Source organism: Maylandia zebra, linkage group LG17 (genome assembly GCF_041146795.1).
Source record: "Maylandia zebra isolate NMK-2024a linkage group LG17, Mzebra_GT3a, whole genome shotgun sequence".
NCBI classification, from domain to species: domain Eukaryota; kingdom Metazoa; phylum Chordata; class Actinopteri; order Cichliformes; family Cichlidae; genus Maylandia; species Maylandia zebra.
This window is the reverse complement of record NC_135183.1, coordinates 16,831,320-16,854,833: the sequence shown is the minus strand read 5'-3', so window position 1 is coordinate 16,854,833 and position 23,514 is coordinate 16,831,320. Positions and strand designations below refer to the sequence as shown.

At 43.3% G+C, this 23,514-nt stretch overlaps 1 protein-coding gene across 3 annotated transcripts in view; it reads left to right on the top strand.

The window, feature by feature from the left end:
- The first annotated feature begins 7,667 nt into the window (after window positions 1-7,667).
- Window positions 7,668-23,514, top strand: part of ptpro (protein tyrosine phosphatase receptor type O) — a 42,525-nt gene continuing 26,678 nt past the window's right edge. For 2 of the 3 annotated variants that reach the window (XM_004564903.3, XM_004564901.3), the window contains exons 1-10: window positions 7,669-8,112; window positions 17,583-17,844; window positions 19,962-20,117; window positions 21,042-21,194; window positions 21,490-22,011; window positions 22,090-22,251; window positions 22,404-22,600; window positions 22,730-22,850; window positions 22,963-23,156; window positions 23,242-23,353. In XM_004564903.3, coding sequence (XP_004564960.2) covers window positions 7,888-8,112; window positions 17,583-17,844; window positions 19,962-20,117; window positions 21,042-21,194; window positions 21,490-22,011; window positions 22,090-22,251; window positions 22,404-22,600; window positions 22,730-22,850; window positions 22,963-23,156; window positions 23,242-23,353 — 2,104 coding nt within the window. In that variant the 5' untranslated portion in view covers window positions 7,669-7,887. Of the gene's footprint in view, window positions 8,113-17,582; window positions 17,845-19,961; window positions 20,118-21,041; window positions 21,195-21,489; window positions 22,012-22,089; window positions 22,252-22,403; window positions 22,601-22,729; window positions 22,851-22,962; window positions 23,157-23,241; window positions 23,354-23,514 lie in introns of all 3 variants that reach the window. The other variant, XM_004564902.3, reaches the window with a different exon arrangement.

The following is a 23,514-nucleotide window of genomic DNA, read 5'->3' as shown; positions in this document are numbered from 1 at the left end:
GGCACTGGTAAAAGATTTAGCGTCAAAAGAGGAATTAGGCAAGGGTGTGGAAGCTCTCCGTTGTTGTTCATAATGGTTGTGGAGATGCTCGCAATTCTAATTAAAAACAGCAGCGTTGCCGGAATTGAGATTATGGACAATTCTTTAATAATTAGTCAACTTGCGGATGACACTACTCTTTTCTTAAAAAATGAACATCAGATTCCCCTGGTAAAACAAATAATCACTACATTCTCAAAAGCTTCAGGCTTAAAGTTAAATTTAAATAAATGTGAATTATTGGCATTAAAGGAGTGTAATTCACAATTACTGTACGATATAAAGGTGAAGAAGGAGGTAAAATATTTGGGCATCACAATTTCAAAAGATCACAAAGTCTTAGAAAAAGTAAATATTTTAGATAATGTTGACAAATGTAAGACAATCCTAAATAAGTGGTTACAAAGAGACATCACAATTTTTGGAAGAATATTATTAACCAAAATGGATAGTTTATCTAGATTTATATATCCAGCTTACTCTCTATCAATATCGAATAAAGTTATTAAAACAATTAATAGCTTGAATTTTAATTTTATTTGGAGGAATAAGTGCCATTATATATCTAAAGATGATTTGGTTAAACCATACATTGAAGGCGGTGGAAACGCAATTGATTTTGACATAATGAATGGTGTTTTGAAACTTAAATGGTTAAAATCCTTCCTAAATAATCCACACTCCATTTGGTTTTTTATACCAAGTAAGGTCTTTAACACACTAGGGGGTATCGACTTTCTCCTAAAGTGTGACTTTGAAATTACTAAGCTACCTGCTAAACTCTCTGAATTCCATAAACAGGTCCTTCTTTATTGGAAAATGTTATTTAAACATAATTTCACTCCACATAATAGCCCAATTTGGAACAATAGATATATACTGATGAACAGAAAATCTATTTTTATTCAAGATTGGTTATCAAAAGGTGTTTGGGCAATTGCCCATTTTGTAGATGAGGAAGGACATGTTCTAGGACATCAAGATTTTTGCCAAAAGTTTAATATCCAATGTTCTAAAAGTAAATTTAATCGGGTTATAAAATCCATTCCATTGTCACTTAAAAACATAGTTGTAAATGATATAATATATTCTGACATCTCCCCCAAGTTAAGGCAATTATATATAGATGGTATTCGATTTTGTGATGTTAAATGCAACAATAAGTTTCTTAGATCTTTATTAAGGAGTCTTTATTCTCCAAATTTACTTAGACGTAATTACATATTAAAAGATTTCCAAAGGGAAGAAATTGAAAAAATAAGAACTGATTATATCACCTTCCCTATCCCTCCTAAAGGGAAAGAAGTCCAATTTAAAATCTTGAATAAAATTTATCCGACAAATAGACTCCTTAGTGATAGATTCAAAATAGAAACGGGTAATTGTGTATTTTGTGAAACAGAAGAGGAGGATTTGGACCATCTATTCTTTTTGTGCAATTTTATACAAATATTTTGGTTGGATTTTCATACCTGGCTTTATTCCAGTGGGATTCAAATTACCCCATTTACCTTAAATATGATAATGTTTGGAGTGTTTTTGAAAGAAAAGAAAGCTAATTATGGTGTTAATGTGTTATTAATCTTGTGTAAGTATTTTATACATAAATGTCGCTTTTTTAAGATTAAACCAACACTGGCTCACTGGAAAAACGACCTAAACCTGTTGGTTAAATCTTTGACTTTAGTTAAAAAGAAAAAGGCTGCTTTTTTTGTTTCCTTTGTAGAAGATTTTGATTTAGTGAGTTAATAATCTGTTAATTTATGTGACCCCATCTTTATATTTTATTTTCACTATATTTGAAAGTTGCTAATATGTAAGAAATGTTTATTCTCTGAATCTGTAATATATGGTGCATTTTGTTTGTATGTTTATATTACTAATAAAAAAAAAAAAAAAAAAAAAAAAAAAAAACTTCGTGGCCCAACATATCCCACAATGCATAGCGCAGCGGTGGGTGTGGATAATTTTGCCGAAAAACAAGAAGAGTAAACTTTAAGTACTGAATATTAGGAGGGGTGATCATGGCTCAAGAGTTGGGAGTTCGCCTTGTAATCGGAAGGTTGCCGGTTCGAGCCCCGGCTTGGACAGTCTCGGTCGTTGTGTCCTTGGGCAAGACACTTCACCCGTTGCCTACTGGTGGTGGTCAGAGGGCCCGGTGGCGCCAGTGTCCGGCAGCCTCGCCTCTGTCAGTGCGCCCCAGGGTGGCTGTGGCTACAATGTAGGTTGCCATCACCAGTGTGTGGATGACTGGATATTTAAAGCACTTTGGGGTCCTTAGGGACTAGTAAAGCGCTATATAAATACAGGCCATTTACCATGTCACTTATTTATGTGCAAATGTTTAATAACGAAGAACATTAAAACATTACTGTTGGCCACATGTCGGCAAAGTTATGTGACATTAGTGATGTTTGTACTAACTTGGTTTTAAAGCTTTTACTTTAAAATATACACCGTTCAATAGCTGACCTTAATCTTACAGAGAATGATCAAAGCTCATGTAGAAACAAACAAACAAATGAACAAAAGATTTTCTCCTTCATTTCTGTCAAACAAAGCTATATGAAACGTTTCCAGCTGTTAGTATCATGGTTGCTAGGCAACCTGGGCAGCGCAACTGAGGCTAGACCGTCCCATTTCACAAGCCTCACACTTCCGGCCTTAGCGGTCTTTAAGTACGCGGCCCTCGAAGATCGTTGAGGCTGCGTACTTTAAGGCTGCAGACTCTGAATTGGGATACAGCCTGTGTTGGAAGAAAGATTGCTATGAACCATACCTAAAAGCAGGTCAAAAGAAAAATAACGGTATAGAGACAGACTGGGTCCGGATGCAAAGAGACGGTACTTGCAAAAAATAGCGTGCATTGGAAATGTGGACCCGTATGAAATAACGGCAGTGGAGTAGAAACCCTGAAGACCAACCGCTTTTGACGTAGCCTGATATATTTTCGTACCTGTGGAGTCAGCGCGTACACAGCGAACCAATTTCGCAATTATAAATGTCTGGAAGCGCACATCCAATTCACCAACGGTTGGGTACAAGATTTGACTATTTTTAAGCCTGCACATCGTGAATACGTCATCATTCAAACAAAGGTAAGTCAGCTTGAGTGCTGCGAGTAAAATGCGTTTGATTTCCTCCCGAACATTCAGATTAGTGCAGCATAAATTCATTCATGAGGGAGAATTACAGTGAGAACATGTGGAGGCTGTTAGAGGGATAACATAGTGAGTTCAGTGCATTGATGTGACATTGTCCTGAAGGATTTAGTCATTCTCTATGGTTAAAGAAATTGCACTAATTAATTCATATTTATTATAAATAATCCTTATTACACATCTTCTACGCATTCTATTTTAGTTTTATACATTGATTCATGACCTGCAGAATCTCCTTATCATGTTAGGTGATTCATAATTGTCACTTAAAATCGAACTTTATGCTTTCTCCCTCTTGAAAGTGATTACATCCTTGCATTACATACTTTAGGTAAATTTTTTGCTGGCAGATTAAAAAAACAAAACAAAAAAAACCCAGGCAGATTTAGAATATAACATGCAGCGTTCTTTAGATGGATGCATAAAAAGATAAAAAATTACATGTATGTGCCAACTTTCTAAACACTTTTACATTTATGATAAAGTAGATTAAACACATTTATGTCGGCCTTGGCTCATAGTTCTTGTCTTTAAATTAACTTTGCCTGTGTGTGTTTCAGGTACTGCACTCTCAAAGACTGAATGAACCAGCATTGCAGCCATGGGTCACTGTGAGCATCACAGGGAAGGTTGAAGCCGCCCACTGCACCTGTATGGCCGGAGTCGCAGAGACCTGCAGCCATGTCGCTGCTCTTCTGTTTAATGTAGAAGCAACAGTGCAGATCCGTGGCACAAGGACTGTTACAGATGAACCTGCATACTGGGTTTTGCTGGGTAATATGACCAAGATACAGCCAGTGGTTGGACATAAGATAGACTTCTCCTCTTCAGCTGCCCCAAAAAAGGCTCTTGATCAAAACATAAACAAACCATCCGTAGTGACAGGTAAAAGAAGTTCCACCTGCTACCGTGGAGGAGTTGTCTGAACTGATGGGAAAATATTTCTCCAAGCATAGTTCTGTTCTGAATAACCCATCATGTTGTATTTAGGGGGTCTACATTTATGCCTGAAGTGCACTGCCATGTAAATAACTTGCATTTACTGAACATGTTCTTACTAAGTACCTCTGTTCAAAAGTTGAATAAAGAAACAAACTAATGTTTGCCTCTTTTATTTTAAATTAAAACCACTTTGTAGAACATCACATCAGTAGAATCAATGTCATGTATAGTTTACAAATGACAAAATGTTTACATAAAATCATGACAGCATTTAAATAATATCACCCACTACTAGCATTCTGTAATTTACTGTCTCTTTTGAAAACTTATCACTACATAAACAGCACAAGACTTTTAAGAGTATTTAACAAGAGCATTTTCCCTGGTTTTACTAACACACTGGGGCACATGTTCACCAAAATGCAGCAAACCTTCACCATCTTATCCAGGAGGGTCGGCTCTTCACCCACACATGGAAGAAGTTATCTGATTGGCAGGGTGGTGTGTAGCCAGGCCGTTCTCACTCCCGAGGCGTGTTGATGCAGCATGTAGTTTGAAGCAGGGATTTCGTAGTGCCCCATGTGTAGCGTTGGAACCCATCAGGATTTGTTTCATTCATTCCTTCGGCTGGTTTGCCTGCATAATGAAAAAAAAATTAGCAACTCTATAAATAGAACGTAAATCTACAAAATCACTCATTAGGATGTTTGTTCTAATTTGCTATGACCTCAGAGCGCATTGAAAATAAAACTAATAGGCTAGAAAGAGTGATATGAAATTATGTAGAACTTACCCGAATGAAAATGTCTGGAGCACCAACAGATATCTGTGGATGGTAGAGAACTGGATAGCAGCTTGTCTCACAGCTGCTATCCAGGCTAGACGCCTTCTTTTGGTAACGTCGGATACATGAGCTCCCTCACATTGCTTCCAGGTGGGGAAAGAATAAAAATAGAGCCCATTTTCCAGCTTATTCCCTTCCCGATCGTGCGATCTAACATTACAACTGACAACACAGCAAGGATGAACCATTACTCATGCTTTCGCTCCTTTTGCCCTTTGTTTGGCCTACTAAAATGGCGCCTCGGCAGCCTCTATGACGTCACCGAGATCCCAAATGAGACTGTGTGATAAACACAGTGTTTGGCTTGGTCTGCAGCCTCCTCAGGAACAGGACACACGTGATCAGCTGAACTTTCCCCCACAGTTGCTGTCAGAGGGATAACCTGGATTTCTCATCAGTCTTCGCTGTCTCTGGTTCTAAGGACCCTTAAAGCATTTATCCAGCTAGGCTTTATTAGTGTACACCACGGCTGGTTGTCACGTTGTTTGTTACTGCCACACAAGAGGGCGCTGTGGAGCTCCTCTGGTATCACACGTTTCACCTGACAGTGTGGTCAGTTTGTGGACATCCACAGAACTCTTAGGGGAGGACGTATTTTGTGATGGGTCTTTGGTAGGTAACAGTTATTTTTCATCATGATCTTGTGTTTATATTGGAAGCTCTCACAGTGTTGGTCGTTATGTTCCCTCTAAGCTGCGCGCGTGTGCAATTGCGCACTGCTGGCACGGTCTCTGCGCACAGAAAAAAAAATCAAACCTGAATTGAAATTAAAATTAAAACTTTAACAATTCTGATTTGCAGTGTTAGTCAGTAAGTGACTGGCTGCTCCCATATGGGATTAGAACGATGCCACCTTATCCAATAGTCCAGCCAATAATGCGATTCACATTTGTATATGCGCAGCTAATCAACATTGTTGACAGGCTATGACAGCATCCTTATGTGCCAACACCGGTGTTTTAGCTAGAAAAGCAGTGTGGCTGATGTGGAGTGAAACCGCCTTAATGACAACGTGGACAACCATTGGAGATGTGACCAGGACAGACGGAACAATTGGCGGAAAAAGTGTGGACTTTATACCAGTTTTTAAATTGTGTTGATAGACCACGAAAACCAGAGTTATGATAAAAATATTTGCAATGTTTGGTTTTCTTCCTGAGCACTATTGTTGTTTATATTTACTGCGAAGAAATGGTAAAAACGGCGTTTTATAAGGAAAACGCTCGAAAGCCCTCTCCGCCTGTGAGGAAAGATGAAACCAAAAAAACCCCACCCTTTCCTATTGGTGGAAAAATGTACCATGTCAACCAATCAAAGAATGAGATGGCAACATGGCATTTAGTTGTTTAGGGAGGGGGGAAGTTTTAGGAGTGACGGCAGTGTTTTGAGATGTGAGAGATTTGCTACGTTTAGCGCAAATCTTGTGTTAGTGTGTAGTGTAGTCAATAGTTTTGTTGTGTGTGTCAGAACAATGAGGCGACTACTGAATGTTACAGGTGTTACAGGAGTGATACATCTCCTGTTGTCAGGCCTGCAGGTAATCAGGCTGTTGTTCTCCTTTATCTCATAGTGGACAGAAATTACTTTTTGGAGTGGCACAAATAATTTGTGTGACATCAAATTTGATGCAGAACAGCTGATTTTTCTGTAAATAGTTTGAAATGTTTATTTAAAAAAACGCCTTAGCTGCATTTTTAGGTAAACAGCTGCAACAAACGTTGTTGTTTGCATAACTCAGTTACTTTTTTGAAGAAGTAACTATATAATTAATTGCCCAACATTGGTCATTATATACTGTATTTCGCAGACAGAGAGTTACAGGACTCTCTCCCAGACCACAGACTCATAATACAAGTCAGAGCTTTATATATATATAAAAAAAAGAAAGTTGTGTTTTCAAAATTGGAGTTCAAGTTATTTTTACTTCCAATAGTGTTAACATACTACACAGGTCATGAACAAGATTTCTTTTACATTTTCATTGTAAGTGGGCTAAAGCAGTTAATTAAAAGTAGTGTAACATAAATGTAAACGCTGTAATTTGATTATTTTAATAAACCATGTAACTTGGATGGATTCGATGCGTGACCACAGTGCACACGTCTGATGTTGCTCACAGTGCTTCAAGGGACCGCTCAGGGAGTTTGTGTGTTCGCTCAGACACATGAAAAATTAGAGGGAACATTGGTCGTTAAAAACGGGCATGGGGTCATGCGTGAGAGATGTTCTCCAGCTTCTAATGGCAGACATGTTTTTGTCTCTGTGCTTGCACAGTGGTTTGTGTGAGGACGCCTGGCTTCCATGTGGAGACCGCTTCCTGTTCAGGGGCTGTTCATTTCTGTCTCCATTTAAAAACAGAAAAACAAATCTGTTTTGGAATCATTATTTTTACTGAGATCTCATTGTTGAGTACAGAGACAGCCAGACATGCTGGCTCTTTACTTTAAGTTACAGTTACTCTTGAGTTACAGTTGCTTAATCTCAGTTACAGTTACTTACTGTGAGTTATTGTTACTCTGAGTTACAGTTACTCTGAGCTCTGATGCAGTGAAGAGTGATCACTGCGTCAGTGAGCAGCAGAGCGATGTGATTTTAATGTGTGATGTGACGTCACGTGACGGTTGTGTTTTCTTCCTTGTGTTTTTTATGTTTGCGGTGAAATAAAGTTTGGAGACAGGATGTCGTGAGTAATTTCAGTCTGAGCGCCTCTCAGAGGGAGCTGATGAAGAGGAGGAGGAGCGGCTGCGGGGCGCAGGGCGGGGCGTCGGCGCGCAGCAGCAGCAGCAGCTCCATCACCGACACCGTCACCGACCTGCTGGCGTCTGCGGGCTGCGGCATGGACCCCGCTGCCCGGCCTGTCTGTGAGTGTGGGCCGGTCCGGTGCTGCTTCCCGCGGTTCTGATGGTGAAGGCGGTGCGCGCTCAGAGAAGCGGAGCGGACACAGACCTGTGCGCGTGGAGCGGCTCGCGCTCCGATGCAGCAGCGGGAGGAGGAGGAGGAGGCGCCATTGTTTGGATGCGCAGCAGATTGAGAGGAAGAAGGCCAGGGATCGCGCGCGCTGACCGGGACACGCGCACCATGCTGCACCCGTTGTTCCTCGCGCTCCACCTGCTCTGCTTCACCCAGGTAAGGAGCCGCACTTCCGGCCGCAGCGGCTTTGTTCGACCGCAGGAACCGGGGAAGGGAAGGAGGGAGGTGTGTGTGTGTGTGCGCGCGCGCGGCGGACACGCGACAGCCAGCAGCTCGATGTGTCTGCGGAAAGTGGGTCAGTCGGCTGCAGCATCACACACACACATAGACTCAGACTCACACACTCAGTCTCACACGCACGCCACACAAATACAGACGGACTCACACACACACACACACCCATACACACAGACTATCACATTCAGTCTCACAGGCACACTGCACACACATGCGCAAATACAGACTCACACAAAGACACATACACAGTCTCGCACACATCACACACACACACACACACACACACACACACACACACACACACACACACACACACACACACAGACTCACTCTTAGCTGGTGCATCTGGGTAAATCTACTTTACACTTACAGGTATTAGGAGCAATGCCTTTATTACTGCACTCCTGCACATGCTCAGTCTGTTCTTTGTAAAGAGACTGAGTGGTCATGTGTGAAGCCAGATGTTCCTGATGTTTCTGCTGAAGCCAGAGGTTACTATAGCACCCCCTGTGGGTGTAGTCCATCAGCTGTTGACATCATCACACAGACTCGTCCATTTGTGCTTGCTGTGTGTCGTTTTTGTGGGCACAGTAACACAAGTGAGGTTACAAAAACAGAGAGGTGCCTGACCAGTGATGATGATGTCACTTTTGTCATGCAGTGCTATTCACCGGGGTGAAGATGGCAAGATGATAATGGCCCTGTGACATGCCACCTGTGGACACTTATAAAGCACCCGTCGGTTTCACGGTTAAAGTCAGCCTGTTGTGAAGGACCAGCGAGTGTTGCGCTGATGCTGGACGACTTCCTGTCTGCGAGTTTCTGTTTCCTGTCCCTGTAAAATCATCTGGAAGCTGCAGACTTTTATTTCCTGTTCAGTGTCGAGATAGTTGTGAAGTAACGTGGTAGGTTTACAGTGTAACGGGTTCCCCTCCACCTCGTTATCCTCGCTATCCGCATGCGGCGTTAATATCCTGCTCTGAGCGCTATCTGATGCTCCAAGCTTCCAATTTCCTGTCTTCTGACAGCTGCTCTGATTCGAGGCGCTGAATGTAAAGAGTATGAAGAAGAAGAATTTATGAAGCATTTCCTGTTTCACTGACATCAGCATCTTAAGTTTTGGACTTTTATTTGGACATAATATGACGCACATTTTAACAAATGTAACCGTGTGAGGAACTTTTACTTTGAAGAATAAATGTTTTATCCAAATCCAGATTTGTTTTTATCCAAATCTCCTGCTTTGTCTCTAAAATTTCAGGTTTAACAGCAGCGTACTACATTGCCCACAATCCTAAGGAAGACGCTGAAATCACTGATATGTTGCAGCTGTTAGTAAAACATATTTAAAATCAGTGCCATCAACTGTGGCAGTGGGCTGAAGGCCTTGGGAAGGTTTTATGTGGCCCGTGATGAACAAAGACTGTTCATCTCTCCACTGCACCCATCCACTGTTCATGTTGTAGAATGAGACAAGCCTGAATCTCCTCAGTGCAGGTGTAATTTCAGGTCTGGACAGGAACTTTAACAGCTAAGTTAGCTAAGAGCCATGAGGTGGCACATTGAAATTCACTGTACTACTGTGGCCACGCCCCCCAGTGAAACCTATGTCTCAGAGGTCCTTCAGATGAAGCTGACCAAAAATGAAGGCGACCTGATGAAATGTTGAGTTTGGCACCTGAAAACTTCAGAGAACTTCCTGTTTAGCTGTTACTTATGTATTCTGGCTTCCTACCACAGTCCAAAGACATGCAGTTAGGTTACGTCTACACTAGCCCGGATAAAATGGAAAACGGTGTATACATCTGAAAACACTCCGCGTCCACACTATTGTTTTCATTTGTTTTCACAGAGTTGTTCATCCACATTGAAACGCAATACAGGAAACACGTATTGCGTTCAAGCAAGACAATTCGACCTGCCTGATTTCTGTCTGCCGTTTATTTACTTTTCGGCTCTTTGAAATGTCGCGGAAAAGCACAGAGTTTTTTAAAACAATGAGGTGGAGTTGTTGCTCCAGCGCCCCTGCAATCCTGAAAAAGATAAGCGGCAGAGAATGGATGGATGGATGGATGACTTTTGTACATGCGGGTGTAGAGGTGGGAATAGGGGGCGTGTTGTGGGTCCTATTAGTGTTTGGATGAGCTTGGAGTTCAGAGGTCAGATAATAACAGCGGTTTTTTGTATTTTTAGGAAATTGTTTAATGTCAATCAGCTGTTCTCATTATTGTGGCTGTGACATCATCAGTGAGATTTATGGGTGATGCGTGAGCCATCACGTCCTCAGATCTGCATCATGGTTCTGGGGTCACTTCTGGACTGTAAGCCCACAGTAACCATGTGGCGCCGGCTGTGACTCAGAGATCTGTTTAAGTCGGCGCTCCACACGGTCTCTGAATATTCACACATTCGTGACTTTAATGTGCGTCTTGGATTACGTTGGAGGGTTTATCCCTGTATGTGACAGAGGGCAATAATGTGAGGGCATAATCAGAGCGGCGGAGGGTTAACAGAGGCCCGATTAGAATTTAATCAGAGTTAGATCTGCAGAGCAAACACTGAGCTTCTTCTTTGAGCCGCCATGTCGCCCATGCGATTCAGCTGCAGCCGAGTGGAATAACAACGAGTACAACCTCAGACACCCAGAACAGAGGCTGGACGGGCTTCTTTAGGTCAAAGGTTTATAAAGAGCAAGTGCCAGAATGATCCAGAGCCAATCACCACACACGACCAGTCTTCATCCTTCCTCATCCTCTCTGTAGAACATGGAAGGTTCTTCCTGCTTCAGCCCTCTTTCAGAATAACAGTTATCACAGCTCGACTTTGGGTTTTTATCTCCCTACTAATGGGAACGTTTACTTTGAAAGGTCTTATAAATAAGATAGGCTTCCTGTTGGCTTTGATTGTGTAATCAGCTGATGGACCTTTTACGTGTTGTTAGTCACATGATGATGGTTATGGTGAGCTGATGAAGAGAAGGTGATTCGCCACTTTTCCTGCTGAGCTCTAATGAAACGTTTAGGAAGGTCACTAAAGAAGCTCCTCCACCTCCAGCTCCACCACCATGATGCATTGGGATCTGATGAAGGACTGAAAATGATCAACTTCACCCTGAAGCTCTGTGTCATTTCAGAATCCAGACGGTGAGAACAGAAAGCCTCCACGGAGGGACGCATTGTCATTGATTGGTCCACAGTTTCACATGGGGCCATCTGATTGGTTGAATCTAAAATATATATGGAGCTGCAGATCCTTCTGGATCTTTTCTAGTGACAGGCGATGAAAATGAGGTTCACTGAACCCCTCAGTCCACATTTAAGGTCAAGAAAAACATCACTTACAGTAACGTGTTGAATTTAATTCCAGAAGTTAACTTTTAGTTTCCTTCCTCGTGTTCTTTACCAGAGCGTCTTCACATGAGTTAAGACAAACTTCCCTAATGGACATTAGAGGAACTGCAGCTTTTGGAGTTGATACTTACTTATAAGAAGTTTCTTCTCCATTTTTTGATTACAGCAATGAGCCCCAGCCCTAAATGTCGGACATTTTACCTTATTGTGGTCACATTACCTCATTAGGCTTGTTATAGTACTTGAAATAATCAACCAATCAAGTCCCTGTTCCAGCTTCTTAAGTGTGGGAAAAACATTTTCAGTCTCTTTCTGTTTTTTTACAGATCTTGAGAGCCGTAAACTCGCTTCCCGGCGTTTGATGCCCGATGTTTGTACCTCTGCGTTCCGCTTCATTCGGTTTGGTTGTTGCAGCAGCTTCTTCTGTGGGAACCTGCTTTGGAGAGCTCGTTGGAAAGGTTCTCATTGTTCTGTGAATGAGGCAGAGAGCTGTCAGCCATCTTTTGTTATTCCGGTGAAAGGAAGCACCGCATGAAAAGACCTCTGAGCCTCACCAGGCTACATAAAGAAAAGTGGAGATTTTAGTGTAACACTCTTGTAAGAGAGAGGCCAGAAACATGATGAAGGAAAGGCCTCAGATTGGATTTCATCAGAAAAAAACACCAAGCTGAACTTTTCCACGCAGGAAAAATAGAGTCAAGAGGAATCTGCAGAAGTTGTGAGGCTCAGGTTGTTTTTAGAGTTATGAAATTTACCCTCACCAGACTACATTCAAAAAAGGGAAGATTTACTCTGCTCTAATCAAGCCAAAAAGTCTGAGGTGAGCCATAAAAGTCTGAAAAAAGCCCATCCAGAACACCCCCCCCCCGTCTTCCCCACCTGCCTCCACACAGCTTTGCAGGTTTGCATGATAATGCTGGCAGCTGCCTGAGGGTGAAGCCTCCCGACCCCTGACTCCACCCCCTGTTGGCTGTCCGTCTGCAGCCATTCACAGGGTCACATTCATTCACTTACTCAGAATCACTTTCCCCTCATGAAAGGATGAGCTGGTGTCCTGACACAACTCTGAGGATTCAGTGTTTTTAGTTTTAGTTTCTACGCTCTGTTTGCTTCTTTCAGTTCATTTGTATTATTTAGAAATTTTAGTGTTACTTTAATTTTGATCTTTTTTATGATCAGCCTACAGTTGTAAGAAGTTCAGAACAAGTTTTACAATAGAAACACTCATCAGGACCTGATCATTAACACAGTTTAATACAGGGGTGTCCAACTCCAGGCCTCAAGGGCTGGTGTCCTACAGACTTTAGATGTGTCTTTGATGCAACACAGCTGATTTAAATGACTAAATTACCTCCTCAACATGTCTTGAAGTTCTCCACAGGCCTGGTAATGAACTAATCATTTGATTCAGGTGTGTTGACCCAGGGTGATATCTAAAACCTGCTGGACACCGGCCTTTGAGGCCTGGAGTTGGACACCCCTGGTTTAATAGAAGCCAAAACCTGCAGTTCCTCTAGCACCCAGCAGAGGCCAAAGCAGTGAGTCAGTCTCCATAGACTGTAATGTTAAAAACTTTACAGCAGAAATAAACATGTTTACAGCCTGATACAGAAGTGTTGTGGTCTCTATAGATAATTTCCCCCTTCATTACAACTGTACCAAACTTTTGTTAAGGAATAAAGATAAGAGTAAGTAAAAGAGAGGAATGAGAAGAAAAGCGTCTCTATACGCAGATGACACAGTTCTATATACAGGAGAAGAAGGAGACTAACAGTTTATCTGGGGTTTATATCAGGAGTTAGAGACACAAACAACTGCACAAGAGGAGAATATTATTGTAAGTCACCTTATTAACTTGCATTAGAGCTTAAAGTTTGCATTATTAGAAGCGTGGCCTCTACCTGCAACCTGCCTTATGTCAACTAATTTGAGTCTCTTAACTGGACCTCTGGACCATATTTGTGCTGTTGGAGCCTTTGGGAGCATTTTTAATTACTTTATCAGACCAATAATATGGCTGCTGTGAGATTACTGTACTAACAGGCTATCCAGGAAGTCTGAGCACCAGTTTTAGGAATTTATTTGGATGTTACCAATTAGCAGGCATCAGCGTCTGTATGTTGTTCCCATACAGTTTTTTCTAAGATGAGTCCAAAAACCAGTGACTGCTTCCATCTTTTATTTACAGTGTGTCGTTACAGACATTGATTGAAAGAAAATTGATCAGTGCTGACAGACCATTGATGTTGTTTTGTTCCTGTCTGAGTATGTACGGCAGTGCTTGACCCTCAGAAAGTCTGTGATCTGCAGAGAAATCGAAAACCTTTCTCTTTGGAAAAGTGTAAGCGGTGCTGAGTGTGTAGCTCTTGGAGCTGTAGGATTAGTTGGACAGTTAATGAGTGAACAGTGGGTGAAACTAAAGATAACCTGAGGAAATGTGTTGCAGGTTTTGATGTTCAGGCTCTCAGAGGATCTTCTTATTGACCAAACTCGCTGATCAGTGAAACAGCTGGGGTCATGTGATTCTGGCCCGATGTGGGGGCTGGGGGTACATTAGTAGCATTGAGCCCCCATGCTCTGCAGCGTCTCCGTGGTAATCCTGCTGCGCCGCCACCCACCCTAAACGTGGTGCTCCTTTCATCACTGTTGCCATGGCGACAGCAGAGCAGTGGAGCCTTGAATGAGTCAGTGTGGATTTTCTCTTCCACTCTCACTCAGGCTGATGTCGATGGTTGCAATGTGGCGACAGCTCGGGTTGTCACGATACTTGAATTTCTAACTCATCACTGATCCCCAAGAGAGTATTGCATATATGGGAATACTGCAGTACCACAGGAAAAATTAGAGGCTTTAGTGTTTTTCTTTTAAATAGAGACTGGAACAATACAAACAACAACAGAAGTAACAACAGTAACTATGTGACTGGTACTTTAAGGTTGTTTCTGTGCAGCTTCTGGTCGACTTTTCTGCTTCGGTCATAAAGACAAACCGGTCTGTCCACTGACCTCTGAACTTCCTCCTGAAGCTGTGCCTAGTGTTAGTGATGGGAGGGGTTCTTTCAACTCAGAATAGCTGTCTGATCAGATTGTAATTTAAGTATTGATTAATATCTGAGTATCAATTTTTGCCATCTAAAATAAGTTTTCAAAACTTGATTGTGTGAAGCTGACATATACATTCAGCTCATTTTGAAACTTATTTTTACTCTTGGAATTTGAACTGGATATTGGTGCAGCCCCTTAATTGGTCCTCTGAAACAAGCTGTTTTAGCTTCTCCCTGAAAGCACACTATCTTCTGATTGACTAACTTCACAGGCATGCAGAGGGGCAGCACCCAGAGGTTATGAGGTGTACTACAGTGAAACAATATATCCACGACAGATAATAAGAAAATAAAGAATAGGTACCCTTTAATTTAGAAAGTAGAAAGCGGCTTGTGGATTGTGATTAAATATGTTCTGGAGGTTCGTGTTCCCATTAGGATCAGCTCATCTACCACCTCCATCAGGTTATTGATTAAGCTCTAAACAATGAGAGCCATGCTCCACATATGAATCAAATCAAAACAAAATGACATAATCATGAATTAATTCTAAAAAAAAAAGTTTTGTTTTTCAAAATAAGGGCAACCTCCACAAGGTTGTAGATAGCTAAGACTTTCCACATTTTAAGAACTGAAGAAACCTCTTGAATAAGAGGTGAAATGCCTTCAAGAAATTTAAAGAAGTCCACCTGCCACCTGCTTGCTTTCCAAGCTCCTTAGATTATCGTGACCTTAATGACAGAAAACCTAGACAGACAGAAGAACAATTTCATTTTGATCCAACATCCAACTTCCTCCAAATACCCTGACTTCCAGCTTCAGGAAAGTAAAGAGGTACAGTTGAGTATCACCTGCATACAGGAAAAAGCTCAGTTAGATGTACTGTTGATGTAAGTACAGAAAAGAGGAGGACCCAGGATCGAGCCATGAGGTGCACCACACAGTCAGTTTCCTTTCCACAAACAAACCTATGTTCTTCCTTTTTCTTTATCTAACTCCACAAATAGACCTCAGCACCTCCTCCCCCACCTCCCTTCCCATCTTTATGGACCTGCTCTGTCCAAATACCGTACCACAGCAGTCATTAAGCCAGAGTGCCGGCCTGGCATTTTAAAAGGCCAAACCAGAGTAGGCTGAGCTTTTATTTGCCTCCTTTCTATAGAGAGAGACAGAGAGATTTATCTTCTACAGTCTAATGTGGAGGCGTGCTGTTAGAGGAGGTGAAGCTTCGTAGGCGGAGGTCGTTCACAGAGAGTTTTAACAGCAGTTGAAGGAAAATACAAAAGTTTTATATCAGGCACAGCAATTACAAAGATGGCTCTTTGATAAAACTGATAGTTTTATTTGATTCTGCATACATCATACAGAACATTTCCCTCATCTCTTTAATGGCTTTTTGAGAGAATTTGTGTGAAACACTGAATGATAACAGTTTTATCATTTTTAGATCATATATACTGTATTTACACAGTGTGTTTTTGTGTTCTTTAAATAGAAGTCAATTGATGTTTTCAACCTGAGGGTTTTTTTTTTTTTTCAGCGATCCAAATGTCTGTAAAGTCTAGATTGAGGTTACACTGTATTCTTATTAAGCACAGCGCTAAAAAGACAGTAAAACCAGAGCCTGTGTCCTGCATGGAGGAGTTGGGATAATGGTTGTTCTCAGCTGAAAGGTTCAGAAATGTTTCCTTCCTGGATGTAGGTCAGCTCCTGCTACACTTTACATTTACTAACATTTAACCCGCTTCGCTTTCTCTGTTTGTCGCTGAATATTTAACGTCCTCACGGTGTCAGGGTAGATTCCATCATGCCTCGGTGCAGCACACGTTCGTGACTGTTTGAAATGTGGGTCAGGTTCTGTGCGGATGGATAATCTGCTGCTCCGCAGTCACAGCAGGTCGCAGTGCTTTCATGAAGCTGCTGTAGGCAATCGTGTCACTGAGCTGCTGCTGATCCACAAACAGGAAACGCAGGCTCTAACCGACCGATCCGACCTCAGCCGGAGCGCAGCCGCTCTTAGATAAGATACATGGAAACTGACGGCACAATAAATACACAGAACCAAAACACACGAATCCAAGAATTAGTTTGACACTTCTGTATGGTTTTATCATCAGGAAGAAAAAAAAAACTCCTTTAAGGTGGAATCAGCTGACATCTCCTGTTTCAGACCAGGAACCAATCAGTGACCAGTATCAAATAGTGGGTTGTAACTGAATGAAATGTGTGGTGCTGTGATCATGTGATTCAATCAGCAGCGTGACCTTTATGCACACGGATGGTGCTTGGCGGGGAGTCGACCTCCTGATGTCAGATTTAACGAAGGCAGACCAGCCTGCTCAGCTCAGGACAGGAGAGACAAGAACACAAATCATCTTTGCGCTCAGAAAGAAGAGAATAGAATAAAACAGGCCGAGATTACGGGAACTCCGATGCTCAGTCTGAGGCTCCTCTTCACCCAGTCAAACGTGTTTAATATTGGTCATTAATTGATCACCAGCCAATGGGAGCCCTCTCTGCATCCTCAGTGTTGTGTCTTCTATTTCTCTTTGGCCTGATTCTTAGAGCTCTGGGGCCAAAGCATGATGGGAAATCATATTCATGGACACTGAGACTGCAGGGGGTAAAACTGACGGCTGGCTGTTGGCAAGTGTGAGAGGCTGTGCAGCTTTTGAGCTGTTTTCACTTTTGATTTCTTAACTTTCAGAAATAAATCATGTTCTGTTCCATGTTTCTTCCTGGACTCCACCAGAGCTGCTCTGCATTATTCACAGTTAATAATAATCCTTCTTTATCTAAACAAAGCTGTCTCTTTAATAACCCCTATCCGAGAGCCCACTTTCTTCTGATTGGCCTATTCTGGGAATCCTGTTGAGGGGCAGGATCCAGTGCGTTTGGGCCTCACCAGAGCTCAGCGGGTCAGAGTGAAAGGAGCTGCTTCATCTAAGCTGAAATAAACTTTAACCTCTTTGTTTGCTCACATTTTTCTTTTTCAGAGCATGACGGCGTTCCAGGCGACCGTAAACGACGAAGGTTTGATTGTGGCGACTTTGGATAGCTCAGACCTGCAGGAGAACGTCACGGCGTATGCGGTGCAGATCTCTGGAGAACCTCGAACCATCCTGATCCAGTTCGTAAACACCAGCGAGCCTCTGCTGTACAACGCCTCCTTCCACGGCCTCTGCTACACGGTGGGGCTGCTGCTCAGACGGGGACAGGCTTGGTCCCGCCCCATGAAGACAGTTGCCGTGCTCACGAGTAAGAACCTCTCCAATCACGGGGTTGGGGGTTCAAAATCACTGATTCTGATATTACAGGATCGCACCATGTTTAGCTGCTGGCCTTTACAGGAAATAAACCTGAGAGTCACTGCTTTCCATTTTTAATAACCTGGAACGTCATTTTGGACATTTCTGATGTTTTCTGATGTTTTTAAAACCAGTTAAACGATCAACTGAAATAATCAGCAGACTGTTTTTACCTTCAAATTCTCTTAGCTTGATCATCATCGGTGACTGCAGAAGTCAATGCTGTAAAAGTCTGATTTATCTGGATTATTCTGTAGATTTAAGCTTTAAAAGTGGTTGAGGTTTGTTTAATTGATTATGTGTAATACAGGAGCATACAGGGAGTGCAGAATTATTAGGCAAATGAGTATTTTGTCCACATCATCCTCTTCATGCATGTTGTCTTACTCCAAGCTGTATAGGCTCGAAAGCCTACTACCAATTAAGCATATTAGGTGATGTGCATCTCTGTAATGAGAAGGGGTGTGGTCTAATGACATCAACACCCTATATCAGGTGTGCATAATTATTAGGCAACGTCCTTTCCTTTGGCAAAATGTGTCAAAAGAAGGACTTGACAGGCCCAGAAAAGTCAAAAATAGTGAGATATCTTGCAGAGGGATGCAGCAGTCTCAAAATTGCAAAGCTTCTGAAGCGTGATCATCAAACAATCAAGCGTTTCATTCAAAATAGTCAACAGGGTCGCAAGAAGCGTGTGGAAAAACCAAGGCGCAAAATAACTGCCCATGAACTGAGAAAAGTCAAGCGTGCAGCTGCCAAGATGCCACTTGCCACCAGTTTGGCCATATTTCAGAGCTGCAACATCACTGGAGTGCCCAAAAGCACAAGGTGTGCAATACTCAGAGACATGGCCAAGGTAAGAAAGGCTGAAAGACGACCACCACTGAACAAGACACACAAGCTGAAACGTCAAGACTGGGCCAAGAAATATCTCAAGACTGATTTTTCTAAGGTTTTATGGACTGATGAAATGAGAGTGAGTCTTGATGGGCCAGATGGATGGGCCCGTGGCTGGATTGGTAAAGGGCAGAGAGCTCCAGTCCGACTCAGACGCCAGCAAGGTGGAGGTGGAGTACTGGTTTGGGCTGGTATCATCAAAGATGAGCTTGTGGGGCCTTTTCGGGTTGAGGATGGAGTCAAGCTCAACTCCCAGTCCTACTGCCAGTTTCAGGAAGACACCTTCTTCAAGCAGTGGTACAGGAAGAAGTCTGCAACCTTCAAGAAAAACATGATTTTCATGCAGGACAATGCTCCATCACACGCGTCCAAGTACTCCACAGCGTGGCTGGAAAGAAAGGGTATAAAAGAAGAAAAACTAATGACATGGCCTCCTTGTTCACCTGATCTGAACCCCATTGAGAACCTGTGGTCCATCATCAAATGTGAGATTTACAAGGAGGGAAAACAGTACACCTCTCTGAACAGTGTCTGGGAGGCTGTGGTTGCTGCTGCACGCAATGTTGATGGTGAACAGATCAAAACACTGACAGAATCCATGGATGGCAGGCTTTTGAGTGTCCTTGCAAAGAAAGGTGGCTATATTGGTCACTGATTTGTTTTTGTTTTGTTTTTGAATGTCAGAAATGTATATTTGTGAATGTGGAGATGTTATATTGGTGTCACTGGTAAAAATAAATTGAAATGGGTATATATTTGTTTTTTGTTAAGTTGCCTAATAATTATGCACAGTAATAGTCACCTGCACACACAGATATCCCCCTAAAATAGCTAAAACTAAAAACAAACTAAAAACTACTTCCAAAAATATTCAGCTTTGATATTAATGAGTTTTTTGGGTTCATTGAGAACATGGTTGTTGTTCAATAATAAAATTATTCCTCAAAAATACAACTTGCCTAATAATTCTGCACTCCCTGTATATGAAGGAGAATTATCCTCAACATGAGGATAATTCTCCTTAAAAAAACCTGTTGTTGCAAGGATTAGGAAAATGTTATTATTTTTTAAATTTTGCATATTAGACATGTAGTTCAAATAAAGGGCTTACATCTCTGTTCTGTAGTTCTGTGATCGTGATGTTCGACTCAGTTTCGTTTGTCTCCTCAGAGCCGCTTCCTGTCCGCAGCGCTCAGATATTGGACTATAAGGAGGCTCCAGAGACTGGCGTGGTGTTTGAAATTGATCCTCCGACCAGAAACGTCTTCAGCAGAGTCAACATCAGCTACGCTGAAGGACAGGAGCGCCGATCGATGCTCTATAAAGGTAGAACATTTCATTCTGTTTGTATGAGTGGGTGCTATTTAGTGTAATTTAGTGTTTTGTAAACCAATATGAGCCTTCTGCCTGAATGTGAGGACAGTTATTGTAGTTCACAGTCTCACTGGGAGGTGAAGGCACGTGAGTAGCGATAGAAGAATGTGTCTGTCTGAATAAATGCCCGGCCCCTTCCAAACTGAAGATTCTGATTGGGTAGAAATCCTCCGGGGAACTCTGGTGCGCCCTTGCCTTTCTCTAATGGAAAGCATTTCTGAAAGCACGTTATTCCACTTAAAGCGGCTTGAGACAACTGATGTTGTGATTTGGTGTTATATATAAATAAAACTAAATTGAGCTGAACCAAGTTATTTCAAGTTTACCTGCACACACCTCAGTGGAGGCAAATATAAAGGAAAGAGGACCCAGGATTGACCCCCGAGGAACTCCATTTCAATTCAATTCAATTTATTTATAAAGCACCGAATCACAACAACAGTCGCCTCAAGGCGCTTCATATTGTAAGGTAGACCCTACAATAATACACACAGAGAAAAACCTAGCAATCATATGACCCCCTATGAGCAAGCACTTTGGCGACAGTGGGAAGGAAAAACTCCATTTTAACAGGAAGAAACCTCTGACAGAACCAGGCTCAGGGAGCTGCGACCGGTTGGGGGAGTGAGAAGGAAGACAGTGTAAAAGACATGCTGTGGAAGAGAGCCAGAGATTAATAACAAGTATGATTCAGTGCTGAGGGGTCTATTAACACATAGTGAGTGAGAAAGACCAGACCTGATTTCAGCTGCTCCAGACTCATAGTCGCTCAGTGCTTTGGTGTTCATGTCCTGACTGCTGACAGATGTTAACACAGCTCCAGGAATAAAGAGAGTGTTTTTGTGCTAACAGTTTCTTTCTGCTTGTTGTTTGTAGATTTCTACAGGGGGAAGACAGTGTTTAAGCACTGGTTACCGGGGATGTGTTACCGAAACATCACCTTCCAGCTGATCTCAGAGGCCACCGTGTACCAAACTGCACTGGTGACCCACAGTGACATCACTCACACACCGCTGCATCATCGGACAGGTGAGGCCCCTCCCACTGTGAGAGTCCAGTGCTTGCTCTGTACTGAGTAGATTAGATTGGCTCTGAGGCAGACCTTCCTGCATGAAGCTCTAAGTTCTACTTTCAGGAATCGTTGCCTTAGTAAATACAGTGATCAGGTCTGGAGAACATGGCGGCCCGGTTCAGAGGCCTCCAGCGAGGACCTGCTGCCTCATTTTTTTAAACAGTGATGTATGATGAGACGGGAGGAGCTTCGTCTGGCGAGCTGACTAGCCATTTCCTGCTCAGAATAATTCACTCCCCTCTCTCCCCCCAGTGCCCCACCCTCCCCTCAACATCTCCTATAAGATCATCCATTTGAGCCAGAGGGCAGCTCCAGGTCAGCTCCCCGACATGCTCCCACATGATAGTGGGCAGCGATCCCCCCGCCAGGCCCGGGACGTCCCACTGATGGAGGAGCGGGAGGAGGAGGAGACCCAGGCTGAGGAGAATACCTCAGATGAGGTAATAGGAGTCACTTACGCCCCCTTCAACTCCACAAAAGTGTTGACGGTGAGCGCCCCCATTGATGTGAACAACAGCCGCACGGAGGAGGCAGAGCCTTCGAGCTACTGGCTGGATCCGACGGAGCCATCTCCTGCCGACAAGGATGAGGAGTTCGTTAATGGCGTGCTGCCCGAGTACGAAGACTCCAACGAGCCGGGCTCGGCCATGGCACTCCCTGCCGAGCCTTCTGTCCTGCCCACCAGGCTTCCGCCAATCCTTTTGGAACTGCGCTGGCTGCCACCGCGCCCACCCACCAGCTACGACGGTTTCAACGTCTACATCTACAGAGATGGTAAGCAGGAAGCAGCTGAATAAAGAACATCTCAGATGTTCCCGTGTTGGCATCTGAACCTCTCGCTCTGCTCCTCAGGTAACTCGACAGAAACAGCGACGGTGGATGAAAGCACTCACGAGTTCTTTACAGAGTTAACGGAGCCGGGAATATACCGTGTGCAAGTGACCACACTGAGCTCGTCTGGAGACTGCGAGTCCCGAGAGAGCAGTGGGGACACTGCCTTCACCTTCTACCTCGGTAAGTGTACAGGAAGTGATTATGGCGCATGCAGCATCGTGTGGCAATAAAGGATGGATTCAATCAAATGCATCTTTGTTCTAGTGTTGTCATTGTTAACGTAATCCACTTCCTGTTGACCTGCTCCTTCGCTGGTTTATTAATGGTTACAGGTCCCAGCGGCGAGCTGCTGGAGGACCTGCGAGAGCGTCCTCAAGCCGTTAGCGTCAGGCTGCTGGACTCGAGCACCGCTGCCATCTCCTGGGCGCCATCGTCGCAGAACCACAATGGGAGCCTGGTGTCAGTGGTTTCCACCACCTGCCTGAAGCCCAGCCTGAGCCAGAGGATGGAGAACACCTACTGCAGCGAGGTATGGCACGGCACTCATCACTGGCCGCGCACCGCAGATTGAAGCTCACACAGGGGGGGGGGGTCTTTTGAATAAATAATAAAAAAAAATTTTTAATACATATATATGTGTTTAACTATATAATCACAGGAAAACTCGACGAGTGACATCATCACCAACCTGACGCCGGGTGCTCAATACCGGGTGGTCGTCTATCACACCAATGGACCCCTGATCAGCCCGCCGTCGGAGCCCGTCATCATCGATATCGGTGAGCGTCACTTTATCACTTTATGCGTCTTTTTCAGTCCCACTTCCTGTTCACTGCTCCTGTTCTTCCTGTTCCACTCTTAAATCCCGCCTGTGTCGGTGTGCTGTGTCAGAGCCCACCGGCGTGCGCGAGCTCACCGTTTACCCCCTGAGTCCAACGGCGGTGATCCTCAGCTGGCAGCGTCCATACCACGTTGCCTTCAGGAAATACGTGTTGCAGACCTTCTTCTTCAACCCCGTCACGCTTGCCTCTGAGTGGACCACCTACTACGAGATCGCCGCCACCGCCTCCGTCATCGCCTCAGTGGTAACCAGTCTGTCTCCGTCACAGGAAACATTTCATGGCACCATGCCACGTCCACCTCACCGTATTTGTCTCTATTTCCTCTCAGAGGGTGACTGACTTGCTGCCTGCCTGGTATTATAATTTCCGTGTTTCCATGGTGACGTGGGGTGACCCACCGCTCAGCTGCTGCGAAAGCTCCACCGTGAGCTTCGTCACAGGTAATGCCTCACCGCTGCAAGGACGCTGCGAGGGAGGCTGGGCCAGGATCCAGCAAACACACTTAGACTTAAAAATAGAATAAATAGACTTTTAAATTTGTTTTTACTGATTTATTTAGTTTTTATATAAAGAGACATTTAGACACATAATTTCAAGCCAT